This window comes from Populus euphratica, unplaced genomic scaffold (genome assembly GCF_000495115.2).
Source record: "Populus euphratica unplaced genomic scaffold, PopEup_1.0 scaffold150.1, whole genome shotgun sequence".
NCBI classification, from domain to species: domain Eukaryota; kingdom Viridiplantae; phylum Streptophyta; class Magnoliopsida; order Malpighiales; family Salicaceae; genus Populus; species Populus euphratica.
In genome coordinates, this window is record NW_011499998.1 from 485,215 (window position 1) to 499,899 (window position 14,685).

At 29.0% G+C, this 14,685-nt stretch overlaps 2 protein-coding genes across 3 annotated transcripts in view; both read right to left on the reverse strand.

Annotated features, from left to right (window-relative positions):
• Positions 1-1,724, reverse strand: part of LOC105140738 (Acyl-CoA N-acyltransferases (NAT) superfamily protein) — a 2,872-nt gene extending 1,148 nt beyond the window's left edge. The window contains exons 1-5 of the mRNA XM_011047700.1: positions 1,461-1,724; positions 1,143-1,365; positions 725-774; positions 244-280; positions 95-160 (exon numbers count right to left, since the gene is read on the reverse strand). Coding sequence (XP_011046002.1) covers positions 95-160; positions 244-280; positions 725-774; positions 1,143-1,365; positions 1,461-1,561 — 477 coding nt within the window. The 5' untranslated portion in view covers positions 1,562-1,724. The remainder of the gene's footprint in view (positions 1-94; positions 161-243; positions 281-724; positions 775-1,142; positions 1,366-1,460) is intronic.
• Positions 1,725-6,042: 4,318 nt separating this feature from the next.
• Positions 6,043-11,420, reverse strand: LOC105140739 (uncharacterized). Of its 2 annotated transcripts, none has more exons than XM_011047703.1 (5): positions 11,166-11,420; positions 10,083-10,235; positions 9,747-9,922; positions 9,452-9,566; positions 6,043-6,723 (listed from the first exon to the last, which is right to left on the reverse strand). In XM_011047703.1, the coding sequence occupies exons 1-5, from the start codon at positions 11,295-11,297 to the stop codon at positions 6,676-6,678; spliced, it is 624 nt and encodes a 207-aa protein (XP_011046005.1). In that variant the 5' UTR covers positions 11,298-11,420; the 3' UTR covers positions 6,043-6,675. The 2 variants fall into 2 exon arrangements, with proteins under 2 accessions (XP_011046005.1, XP_011046004.1); XM_011047702.1 differs by having other exon boundaries at positions 6,043-6,750.
• Positions 11,421-14,685: the final 3,265 nt, after the last annotated feature.

The following is a 14,685-nucleotide window of genomic DNA, read 5'->3' on the forward strand; positions in this document are numbered from 1 at the left end:
CAAATTTTTTTACTTTTTTTTTTTTTTTTTTTTTGTTCCTGTTCTCTTGTTTTTACTAAAGATAACTGATATAAGATCTTGTAAGACATCATACCATAATAATGCATCTACATTTTTGTCCATGCAGGCTTGTCCGATGCCTTTTTATGGCATGGAATTCCTGCACAATACGAGAAAAAGTAAGAATTTTATGCCATAGAAGACATTAAAAAGCAACCGAAAAGGAAAAATATCCACCCCTACCTGCTCTGCAAATTTCCTTTTGTGGTTATCAACATATCTGTGTTAATCAGGGATAGCTTCTATTAGTAATGCCCATCTCTTCCATTCCTATACACATTAATACCGACCTCAAATGAGGTCCTGAGAAGAACCTCACCAGGGTATCTCCTCTAGAGACCTCATTAATTTGGGGGTGGGGGGCTAAATTGTTTAAAAAATGCAAATAATGGGCATCAAATGGAAAGACATATAACTAGACTCCATTTTGACTAAAATCAAGGATAACATGTTGAAGAACTCAGTTAAAACCATTGCCCTACATCATTTTCTTTGTATTCTCAACCAGCTTTAGTTTTAATCAGTCAAAAGCATATTTTTTTAACAGTAAAAACACAATTCAAGTTGCCTCATTTGGTCTTATCATTTCTTATTATGTTAAACACTTAAAACGAAACACAGTGCACATCAGTAAATTCCAGTTTGTTTGAGATGAATTGCGCACCGGTCATTTCTACCCTCCCAGTGACTTTCTGCTCGCAGCCATGCTGCTGTCTGCCACGGAATAACAGAGCAACCATCACCACAACAAACACAAGCTATTTATGAACACAAATAAGGAGGTGGGGGTATAAAGGAAAGGACAAAGGATATAAAGGACAGATTTTATTTTTTTAATTTTTAATTTTTTGGTCTTGCTGGATGGGCCAGAGATATGAGGAGGCAAAGGAACAAAATACTTAACTAACATAAAGCATGCAAAACAATACTCGCCATGTTTTTTCTTCAAAATTTTCATTTGCATCAGTTGAATAAATAAAAAATAGAGCGAGCCAAGTGAATAAAGATGAAAAGGAAAGGAAAGGCACATAATAACCCATGTATAATTTGAACAAGGGTGTAGATAGGAAGGGGTGACATACCCAATATTCCTCATCTATCACAGCTTCTCTTGCCACAAATTGCCCAAATTCAAACTTTCTGTCATGCATCAACTCCTTTTCTGGCACTTGAAGTCGGTCAAATCGCAGATCAGCACCAGCTAACCTCTGTGTTTCCGATGAAGAAATAGATGTTGCTGGGACCTGTATTGATAGCTCTTCCTTCTTTCTTGTTTCAGAAGACCCAGAATAATTACTCATAGCTCTGTTGGCTCCCAAAAAAACCCATGTAGTATTTTTCTTAATTATCATGAATTATTTATTTACTAAAAGAAAAGAAAGGCATGGGCAAGAACTTACATTGTCCAAGATGGAGGAATTCTACTGAATTTGTGAAGATCCCTGAATCCATAATGGGAAAAGCTCAAGAATTCAGGTCTGTGAAGGGAAACAGTCAACATGAGAGCTTGGTTAAATTTCAGTACTGATGTTATTCATGTTACAAAGAATAAGAGAAAAGGAAAAGAAATAATTCAAAGGAAACCCCCACGCAAAAACAATAAATAAAAATAAAAATAAAAGAGAGAAAATCTGAAGAGGAAGAAGGAGGAGGTGTTGAGGGCTCCGTTCTATACAGACAGGCTGTACATTTCTAAAGACATAAGTTACTCCGTGGTGGGACACACGTGTGTCATGGATAAGACGAACTGCCCTTTCTTTATTTTTTATTCTTTTAACAAACACTCAAAATAATTTGGGAATTATATAAATATTTTGTGGATAATTAAAAATCTTATCTGATTGTCTTTTTCACCAAAATAAAATAATTAATACATTCATCACCTCATAAATAATAGGGATTAAGACTTCAAATTAGTTCTTCATTTTGTTTCTGTTTTTTTCAATTTTTAATTAAATTTTATATGGATTATTAATTTCTCTAACCTAGCCTGTAAAGGAAACACAGACTGGCATACGTATGGACGATGGATATTAACAAAGACTCGTTGAAAACTACAAATGATTACAATTTTAAAATATTTAAATATATATTAATATATTAATATTTTTAGGGTTTGGGGGTGATTACTTAAGGGTTAAGAAAAGGATTTTCCCTCCAAATCCATTTTTGGGTTAAGGGGGGACGAGTTTTATGATATTTGAGGGATTTTTTTTAAAAAAAAAGTTTGGAAGGAACCAAATATTTTTTAGAAATAATTATTTTTAGGGTTAATGAGGGATAAGAATTGTATTTATTTATTTTTCCAGAGTAATTATTAGTGTATCACTATATATTTATATATTTAACATATCTAGGAATTGTAATTTATTTTATTTATTTGTGGTTTTTAACAAGCTTCTGTTGATCTCTCATTGTTTAATTTTGCTTAACATATAAATCATGTTAATGAAAGAAGAAATCATAAGTGGTAGATCAATGAAAAACTAAAATCTATCTATCTAATTTTATAATGTAAAGTTGAATTTTATAATAAAAAAATTATAAAAAAACCCAACATGTGTTTTATTGAAATAAAACATGGTTTTATTTGGCATTATGATCTAATTGTGTTTTTAAAATTTATTTTAGTTTTGAATTAAATTTTTTAATTATTTTGATGTAATGATATTAAAAATATATTTTAAAATATAAAAATAAAATATTTTTTAATATTTTCTTAAAAATAATTTTTAATAATATTTTTTTTTAAAAAAAAGGCATCATCCACCACGAAGGGTTAGTGTTGTGTGGCGTCTAGACTCTAACACAAGTGTTTGGGGGGAGCCCACAGAGAATGGTATGGGAAACCAGTAGCGGCTCTTGTTTTTTGTTTCGTTGTCAGAGAGGAACACGTGTCTCTTCCTCTTCCCCCCAATGATGCTCTCTCTCCCATTCGTTACACTTCAATAATTAAAAGAAAAAAAAAAAAACATGTAGGTGGTAAGGACTTGAGATCAAGGGGTTTGCGGCATCATCCACCACGAAGGGTTAGTGTTGTGTGGCGTCTAGACTCTAACACAAGTGTTTGGGGGGAGCCCACAGAGAATGGTATGGGAAACCAGTAGCGGCTCTTGTTTTTTGTTTCGTTGTCAGAGAGGAACACGTGTCTCTTCCTCTTCCCCCCAATGATGCTCTCTCTCCCATTCGTTACACTTCAATAATTAAAAGAAAAAATAATTGTAATATCCCTCCAATATTTTTTTTTTTATATATGGGTCAATACCATTGCAGTTCACAATATATTATTTTCTTATTCAAGTGGAAATGATAAATCACTTAGAACAATATTTAGGTCTTAAATTAGTCCTCTATTGTTCATTTTCATAATCTTTTTCAATCTTTCTCTAGAATTAATTTTGAATGATAGCATGAAAACACAGTTGAAAAAGAGAGGGCGTCCCAAGTTGGGTGAATGGAGTTTGAGTTTTGTATTCACATGGCTAATTGAATTAAAAAGAAAAAAAGGTTGGATGTCCATATTATAAATTTAAATAGTCATAGATATAAATCTAAATTTTCTACAAATATATTTATATATTGTAAATATATTTATATATTGTAAATATATATTTCATGTTAAGTTTGATCGTATTTGATAATATCTATATTCTACTCATTATTTATTAAATACAAAATACAACTATTTATCTATACCATATCAATATTCATCACATATGAATTAAATTTTCATTTGGATTTGAACTTATATCAATATATAATATTTAGTAGCTACTTACCACTTTATTACAATATATATTTAGTACTTAGGTGCAATACATTTATATATAATTGGTAGACCAAGTAACAAATTCATGTGTGATATGAATAAATAGACATCTAAAAAGCCAAAAATCAACTCTTTATTTACGTGGCTACAGTTTTAAAAGCTTGTTTAATAACCTGGTAAAGATTATTTTTTAAAGCTTTTTTTATTTGAAAAATATATTTAAAATATTAATATATTAAAACAATAAAAAAATATTTATTTCAAACTAAAAAATCAAAAAATTTAAAAAATATGATTAAATTCCAATGCCACATGATTTGTAAAAGATGAGAGAGTGTTTCTCCTAATTAGGTTGAATGTTTAAGTTTTAAAAAGAAAAGGCAGAGAGCTGAAATTTCTTCTTCTCTTTCAAAGGAAATCCATGAGTGTTAGTGGGTAAGTTATTGTAATCAAAACCTTCTAAATTGGGTTAAATGGAGAAGGTAAAAGGTGGTATCTCCAACTAATGGTTGTTCTTTAAAAGAAAAAATGAGTCAGGATTAAATAAAATTGATAGTGCAAATATTAGTTTGATTAAATTGAAATCTTATTTTAGGGATTTAATAATTATGAAGTAGATTACTCTTTTGAAGATCAATTATGATTGTCAAAACACAAGGGTGGCTGGCCATAGTAGCCTTTATTAGGGCTGGAAAATTATGAAATTTTATGTTGGGTGTAGAATTTTAATTTGATTTTGACAACTATTATTTTTGTTCCTCTCTCTTCCTTAATTTTATGTCCTGCCCTACAATATTTCAAATCAAACCCTTAACTTCTTTTTATTTTTAATTTAGTTCATAATTTTTTAATTAATATTTATTTTATTTGAAATAATTTAAAATAATTTAAAATTAGTTTTAATTTCATCCTTTTAAATCAGAAGTAAAACAATAACAATTAGTATCAAAGAGCTAGCTAAACAAGAACAAGAATTTCAAATAAACAGAGTTAGATATATATATAGTACATATAAATAATAATGAAAATGGACGAAACAGGACCGGTGTTCACCGGATAAATCTTTCCAGATAAAAGACCATATAAATTTTAAGGTTAGTGGTGGTCGGCCTGGATAAGATAAATAATTAAAGAACAACCAAAAGTCAAGTTAACTCTGTTCATCCACCCTTTTTAAGACAGGATTGTCTTCGGATAACCTTTTAAAATGATTAATATCATGGATGATGATGGGCCAAAAAAAAAAAAAAAAACTAGTCTAAAGGATATATATCAAAATAATTATACCAATCAATTTCTTCACACCATAGCACAACAACTTCATCGTGTAGAAAACTCTCAACATGCGCATGTCTCTCTAAAAAAAAAAAAACACAAAACCTTTGTTTAAATCTTTTGATATACCACGAGAATATTTAAAAATATAATAATAGTTATTTTTTAAAATATTTTTTATTTTAAAAAATATAAAAATAAAATATTTTTTATTTTTTAAAATTAATTTTAATAATAACATATTAAAATGATCTAAAAACACTAAAAAAATTAAATTTTAATAAAAAATAAATTGAAATTAACTCTCAAACCTGCACTCACACCTTTTACATCTAAATCAAAACTCAGTTATATATATATATATATATATAATCTTTTGATTCTTTATAAGATCCAATATTATTATTTTTTTGTATTTTTTAATGATTTTTTAGTCAAGTTACTACATATAATTAATCAAAATAAAAATATAGAAAATGATTTTAACTATGATTTATTATAATTTCACTTTTATAATCGGTTTTTATTTTATCATATAGTAAATTGATTTTATTTTTAAATGAAAACAACAACAGTTCTTCTAATTGGAACAACTATGTACATTGCAAGAAAAACAAAAAGATCTTTCTTTTTTGTTTTTTTTGACAAAAAGACATGAAAATCTTATTACAAATATGAAGAATATTGTTTTAATTTTTAATTATGTTTTAGAGATGGTAAGAGTGCTATTTTCAAAGATTTGTAAAGATTGTAGTCAAGTTCTAAGAATGTAAATTAATATTGTAAGAAGGTGAATAAATCTTAGAGGCTGCAATAATCAACTTTTAGTTTAGAGAATAGTAATTGGCTTTCTTTTACGAAAAAAATAAATGTAATTGACTTGAAAATAATTATTATCTCCGATAATAAAGGCAATTCAAATCTTAATATCAAGATTATGAAGAAAAAGAGACTTGAGCTCAATCAATATATTACGAACAATCATGAAAATATTCCCAGTTTTGGTAGGAGATTACTTGCCTCGACACATGATGAAAAGAAAGATACCTTTTCTTCTTTTTTTTGCATGAATTGATTTGTTTTGTGAATGAATTGCAAGCAGTCTCCGGTTTAATCATCATCTGGTTGCAAATCTTTCCACATTCGTCTCTCCTTTGTGCCACAAATTCATCAGTGCATCTCATCGGTACAACTTTTCTGGCTTGACCTTCTTTCTTACCAAGAAATCTTGCAGGTGTTCTTCAAAATCTGGAAAAACTATACACGATGGCCTCCGTAGCAAGAACCCACACCATTTTGATTGCATATACATGTAAGAAAGGGTGGCAAGACCCTCAACTTGTTCATACAAAAATAGAAATAATTAAAAAAAAACCCTCATCCAAGCAAAGCCCGGCGGCATCTGTACATTCATTCATAGCTCAACAAGAAAAAGGCCCGTGACAGTAATCTTCTTAAATTCCCAGGAGTACTGCAATATTTGCTTTACTATTATCCTCCTGCGTCCCAATTAGTAGCCAAATGATCCCAGCATTGATTGGACCACCATATAGAGTACGATAGCAAATCTTTCAATGGTCAGGGTCTTTCAAATCCCATGCATGCTCAGCATCGTTTTCCTGCCAAGTTCGGTTCAATATGAAGTTCTGTGCGGAATAAGGGAAACACTGAAAAATTATGTAAAGAATCACCCATGGAAGTTCTCCATTTTTCACCTCCAGGAAACTACTAGGTACACGGTATTTAAATCATCCAATATATTTGTAGCATTTGTCTCTGATTAGAACCGGAAGTTATAGTTTCATCTATTAAATCCCCCAAGTCTCCATCACGTCCTATCACACTTATCTGTTTAACTAAAAGAATAATTTAATAATGAAAATGCCCCAGTTGTCCTCAGTTTTCAAGAGGACAGGATCTTTTATTGTTTATCTCTATCGTTTTATTTGAAAACAAGAAAATCTGTCATTGTTCAATAAAAACAGTCGCCAGTCTTGAACAAGATAGCGTTTCAGGCGGCTAAAAATAGGGCACTGAGCAATTCGCAAAAAAGCTATAAACAGTTCCCTGCCTATACATGAAACAGGCAATAAGACAAGAAACAAGATGAAGTTTTGGCTTTTCATCTACAAATTAACGGAATAGACAATAACTATTATTATTGATTAAAAGAAACTAAAAGGCATAGTTTTTTACTGTAGCACAAAATACTATTCATTCTCACCAATCATGTGAATTGGAACAATGATTTTTTTTTTTTAATTTGGTCCTTGAACATTTATTTTCCACAATTGAGCCTTTTTGAGGCTCAAATTAACATGTTTTTTTTTGGATAGAGGGTTTAATTGCTAGATAGAGGACTGAAGTGAAAATCATGAGTAACATAAGTGGCAGCTACACAAGTTGTTTGGGAAGTACATTTTAGACCCCCGTCTTTTTTTTTTGCTATTAAGAGATAGGTCCCTTCAATTTTAGAAAGTTTTATTTTGATACAAAACTTTATTTTCATTATTTTTCAGTCTTTTATTCATGGGAGAAGAGTGAGGAGTTGTCAGATTCAAGCAAAGAGACAATTCCAACCACAAAACAAGTTAAAATTGATATCAACTAGTTCCACTAGATGAAGGGAGTCCTATGGTAGTTGTTTGAAGCCTTAATATAACCTAAGAAATCATATCTAAGTCAAGGATAAAATATTTTTTTCAGTTTGATTTCGTGGCTTAGATTGTTTGAGTTTGTTAGGTTGATTTCTTGGTGTTCTAGTAGTGTTTTATGGTTAAAATGGGTTAAAAAACAAATCTTTTAGGTAAAAAAACTCATAGGCCTGTTTTTTTTTATTTAGCATTTTTTCAATAGCGATTATTTTATATTGGGTGTCTTTAATTTTTGATGAAGTTCATATGATTCATCTTTATTTTTTTTTAAAATATTTCATGTAGATTAAATTTATTTTAAAAAATAAAAAATATTTATTTTTATGATATTTTTAATATGTGCAACCTTGTATATAATTTTTTTCTTTTATTTTAATCAATAAATTTTATATGTTTGTTGATTTCTATTACAAATTGATTTTAATAAATAAATTCATTAAATACAGTCAGGTAAATAATATATATTGTGCTTTAAAATATTTTGATATAAATTTGTCTCTCAACTTTTTTAGTTTTGTTTCTATTTATCATAATTTTTTTTATTGAGTTATCCTAGCCTTAAAATCTAGGACATGATAAACATGTATTAGGTCACAAATTTCTTGTGCTAACCTTGCATCACCTAGGACAATTTTTTTTTTTTCATTTTTTTTGTTGTCTCAATTTTAAATTTATTATCAAATTAATCAAAATTTAACTCGATTATCAAAATTTTCTTTCATCTCCTATTTTTTTTAAGGTTAAAATTTTTTTGGCTTGTGGAGTCATGCGGGCCACCAATCTAGTAGCAACTAAAAGGACAGGTCCTAATCCATTCTCTTGTCCTCTTGAGCTGGGTTATTACGCATCCAGATGCTGCCTTTTCTTTGCCTTCTCAAAGTTGGCGCCACCATTTTCATAGTTGCTAACTAAACCCCCTTTAGGGACAACTCTCTAAGACATAAATCCCAATTTCTAGGAAATGATACCCAAAATTGATGTTATAATTGCAGAATCCTCCATATCCAACATATATTTAAGATGCATATCCACACTACAAATGTGGAATGCTTGGAGAAACATCCATAACCCATTTCTCTACCATTATGTTCTCTATAACCACATGGAAAAATTAAAGCGTTCATTCCATTTTACTATTTTTCCTTGAAATCCATTTTGATTAGGAACTGTGACAGTTCAATTGAGCATAAGAGCACACTTATGTCAATGGGGGGCTATATTATTCTTATTATCTTATTTCTTTCTATTTTAGTCTTCAAATGCCACACATTCGTAATTTCTTTCCTCATTCCTTCTCTCACCAATAATAGTTATTTGATACTTTTCTATCCTGGAACAAACAATATACCATAACTTACTGTAGCATCTTCACAAAAGTAATGAGATGAACAAACTTCACCTAAACCAGTCTCGAAAGGATTTGATATAAGCATAGCAGAATAATGTCTTCTCAAATAGTGAATGTGCTCATATCATTAGCTAGCAAACAATAGTCCCAAAGGGTTGGTCATTAATTTTGAGAAAAGAAAAAAAATTCCTCATATCATGAAAGCTAGTAGCAACAAATAATAACTCCAAAGAACATGTAGAATGTTCATTAATGCTTGAGGAAAAAGTAAGGGATTCCATGTTCTACAAAAATTCAGTGAGAAACCAAATGACTAGTGTAAATGACAAGGATAGGCAACTTTACCTTTTCAACTAGTACCGATCCTGATGGATGGGTTAGAATGGCCTCAACTCTATCTAATGATGCTTGCAGTCGTCCAGAGTTCATGTTGAACAAGGGCTCACCAGTACCGAAAGCCCTGAAAGATATATGGTTTCATCCATGAACCATGACATGAGAATAAATAAACCACAGCAACAAATTAAATAAGTTAGCATGTAACCCTGACATGAGAAACAGTTATTCAAATTTAGTTTCTTACACAACAATAATAAACTACTCCTTCATGAACTAATGTGTGGAAGATCCAGGAACTTGCCCGGTAAGTTCTGGAATAACATAATCTGCTCTCCACCCAAACCGCAAATCCATGCCAGGGAACAACCCGAATGATGTCTTATTCTGAATCCTAGATATGCCATCTCCACCTAAACAAGTTGTAAGCTTCCAATTCCAACCGGTAGAATGCAACTGAAAATTATGGCCTATGCCAACCTACATTTCCAAGAGTTACAGGTCCCATCACCACAAAAATGCATGCCCATGAGTTCAACAACCAATAAATTATTCAAACTACAAACTACTCTTTTTTAAAACTAACCAACCAGCCATTACATGCTAAAATCCACAAGATGTGAAAAGTATCAAATCAAACCTGGAGATTTAGAAATTTGGTAACAGGAATCTTCTTTGAAAGAATGCGTACATCCTGATGTATTGGCTCATATGTGAATTTCCACCTCCGTTCCGGGGATAAGGGTTTCAGAACAATCTTGCCTTGGAATTCATTGATTGGAGCATTATAGAACTGAATCAAAATGTGGACTCCAAAAATCACAACCAGACAGACAACAGAACAAGTAATGTACAAATAGCACAGCATAAAAAATATAGACAAGCATTCATCAAAAAACAAAAAGGAATTCCATTCAATCACAGAAGAAATGAGGAAGGTAGTATCTATATTGTTCAAGTGTTCATTTGACAAATTACCAATATCCATCACTCTAACAGGAGCGATGAATAATTTATTTATTTCCTTTTGCACCCACTACCCTGTCAAGTTTTCCAAACAATACAAACTCGCAATAGCTTAAGGTTCCACTTTAAAGTTCAAAACTTTCATGATCACATCCTAGTGCTTTGATTAAACTAGCTGTCTATCTTTAATAACAGAAAAATGTTCTCCAGACATTGAATCCATTGCTCTCTGCATACCAGTGTTAATCCATGTGAAGGATCCACGTCAAAGAATTCAAGTCGAAATAGGATATTCATCAAACACGGAAGCCTAGCAAAATTTACCAAAATGGAAAAATCCAGAGCTATTTACCAGACAGAAAATTGTCAGAACAGTATATAGCCATGATAGAAAAAAGACAGACAAAGTATTAGAACACAGCTAGATTGCCATAACAAATCAATCTTCATATTTACAAGTACCCTACATTTCAAAGGAATAACCAACACCAGAAAAACACATTTTCTTTCACAATGTTACATTTCCAGCAAAGTATATGCGAAAAAGAAAAAACAAAAAACAAACTAGCAACAAGATGTTTCCTTGACCGAAATCCCGTCTTGCTTACTCTCTTACACTTCCACTCTCAATGATCATTTACCACATACATAAATTAAGAACATAGCATAGAAAAACCAAGTAATATCCAAAATAATCCATATTTCAAACATACACTGTCTCTTGGCTAGCAAAACAGGCAGGAAATCCAAATAATACCTCTAGATTAACACCAACTCGAATCCCTTCAATTTCCTTTCTGAACTTGAGAAACAACTCCGACGGTATCAAATTGATATTGTAAAGCTCTTCCCATGAAGTGGGCTCCTCTCCCCTTGAACCAGAATCCATTTTTCTACTGCAAAACAACCCACAGTCCTGCGTCAGAAATTCTCTCTTGGGGCTCAAACTTTATTAAATAAAGCTTTTTGTTTGCTTTGAAATGAACGAAAAATTTCTTTCCTGTTTTTCTATACTAAAAAAACCTTATTATTATTATTATTTTAAAAAAAATAAAGAAAGTTTCTTTACTGTTTTTCTATACTAAAAAAACCAATAAAGAAGAATAATTTTATGGCAAAGCAAACCTACCTTATTATTATTATTATTATTATCATGTTAAAAAATAAAGGGCAAGTATCAAGTAGAACTTAAAAGTAAAATTCATTAATTTTTTTTTATATATGTTTCAATCCTCAAAATAAAAAAACAAAAATTATCTATTTATAAAAAAAATAAAAACATTAAAAAACAAGGCTCAAGAATCATAAAAAACAAAGCCTAAAAGTCATAAAATTTAAGGAATTTTAATAAATATTTAATATATATAATTATAGATTTCATAACACTTTCTTTTAAAGGATCATGTACTAACAATAGATCTTATTAAAATCATATAAAGAGAAATTCAATGGGAAAAAATCTAAGTAAAGAAAAAAAAGTATAATATTTTTGTGTCATTTCTAAATACTTCAAAATCTAATAAAAAAAGTTAATATAAATACTTCAAGATATATATTTAACTACTTAAATATTTTATTTAATAGAAATACAAAATTACCTAAGATAAAACTTTAAGGCATATGATTGCCTCGTCTTCTAGTTCATCACAAGAAGGGTATAAAGCTCTCGATCAATCAAGTGAAAAAGGTTGAATTGTTCTTGCGGATTAATGAAGGATGTAGAAGCCCTACGCATTTATTTCGATCAACTTTCAAAGCAAGAAAAGGAACCTGAAGGTTCACTTTTAATCACTCTCGAAGACCAATCTGTAAATTGAATATCTAAGAATTATTCAGTCACACAATTCTTGTTTCTAGCTGAAGCCAATTTGTAAGCACTTTGTTGGATAGTATTTGGTGTTCAAAATGACTTTGTCCAATTTCATAATGTTGTTCGTATCAGTGGGCATGTATACATCATCAAAACTTTATTGGATAGTATCGTATTTTAAGGGGAAAATAAAAACTTTTTATGGTAAGGTACAATTATTATTCAGCGTTATTTTCATAGTAAGGTTATAGTTTTTCTCATTTTAAACAAAAAAAAATAATGTTTGGTTCCTGAAAATAAGTAAAAAACAAATATGATAAATTATTTATGATAAATATATAAAAATACTAATTAGAGTTGAACTAACACGGGATATTATGTCAAACTCACAATTTAAATTATCATATAACTGAAATAACCCAGTTAAAAATAAAAAGAATCATAATTTTTTTTAAAAAATATATTAACTTTTTTAAATTTATGACTGAGTTATTAAATTTGATACATTCAATTTAGAAAAATCACAAAATTTAATTAAAAAAAGACATTAAAAAATGAAATTGAAATAAAAATTATAATCATACAATTTTTTTTTTAAATAGCAATTCAAAAATTAAGGATGATCACTATCATTATTTCTATTATTATTATTAATAAGTAATGTCATCACTATTACTATTATTATTATCACTATCATTATTTCTATCATTATTAAAATTATTGTTGTTATCACCACCATAATTATTACTCATATTATCATCAATATTACTATTATTATTGTAATTACTATTGTTATTAAAATTGTTGCTGCTGCTGTTATAACAACCATAATAACTATAACTACCATTATTCATATATAATATCATCATTTTTTACTATTATCATTATGATAACTATTATTGTTAAAATTATTGTTGTTGTCGTCATCACTATTATAATTATTATTAATTTTAATAATACCATTATTATTAATATTATTATTATGACTATTATCATTATTTTTATCATTATTAAAATTAGCGTTGTTATTGTTATGATAACCACCACAATTATTGCTAGTATTATCATTATTAGTAATAATAGTATTATTATTATTATTATTATTATTATTATTATTATTATTTTAACAAATTATTATTATTATTATTATTATTATTATTATTATTATTATTTTAACAATCAACACCATCATCATTATTATCATCATTATTGTTGTTAATATTATTATCATCACAACAACTATTATCAGTGTTTTATTATCATCACTATTCTTCTCCATCTTATTATCTCTCGTGTTATTATTGTTGCTATTGTTATTGTTGTTGTTATTATAATAGTTGTAGAGCAACAATATTATTAATACCATAACACAACAACTATTATTATTATTATTATAGTAACAAAACAATAATATTGTTATCGCCATAACACTACAATTATTATTATTATTATTATTATTAGTAATAGAGCAACAATATTTTTACCGTCATAACACTACAACAATTATTATTATTATTATTTATAATAGCAATAACAACAACAACAATATTGTTACCTCCACAACATTACAACAACAACTATTATTATCATCATTGATACGACTAAAAGATTGATGTCTTCTCCCAAGTGTAGGAGTGTCGAAGTAATAAATAACCCGGTAAGACCGGGGTCGAATCACAAGGAGGTTAATTGTACAAATTATAAATAACAATAATACAACAACAACAATAACAACAACAACAATAACAATAACAACAACAACAACAACAATAATAGTAATAACAACAACAACAATAATAATAGTAGTAGTAGTAGTAGTACTAATAATAATAATAATAATAATAAAGAAGAAGAAGAAGAAGAAGATGAGAACTTTGAGATGAAATATTAACGTAAAGATTTAACAACGATAACAATAAATGTCAAGGTTAGAGGATCCACAAATAGTATGTCAAACAAGTATAGTATAAACTCTTATTAATCAATTGGAAACCACACATAAAGGAGGTTCCAATCAGATTATAGATTGTTAACATGATTACGTTAGTCATCTTATTCAATTAATGCTAATACTTGTAAATCTCGTCAAACATTCATGATTATAACTTATGTTAACAACAAATCAAGTTTCTTTCATAGCTCAGGTGTCGGTTATACCATACAGTATGGGCTATAAAAGTGCCAAGCATTTGTTGTACCAAGTGTTATACAACATAAATCAAGATTAGTCATTTAACAAGCAAAGTATTAAAGAGTGAACAAGATAACAAATACAAAACATGTTAGTATCAAACATTAAAGTCCATATTGAGTTTACACTATATTTATTCTTACACCATTAGTGTAACCTTTTCACCTTGACATAATAAACTTAGCTAGACATAATAAAAGAAAGAAAAATAAATAAACAAATAAGAACATAAATAAGATAAGAGTTAACTAAGTAAAGGAAATGAAATGAAAGGCA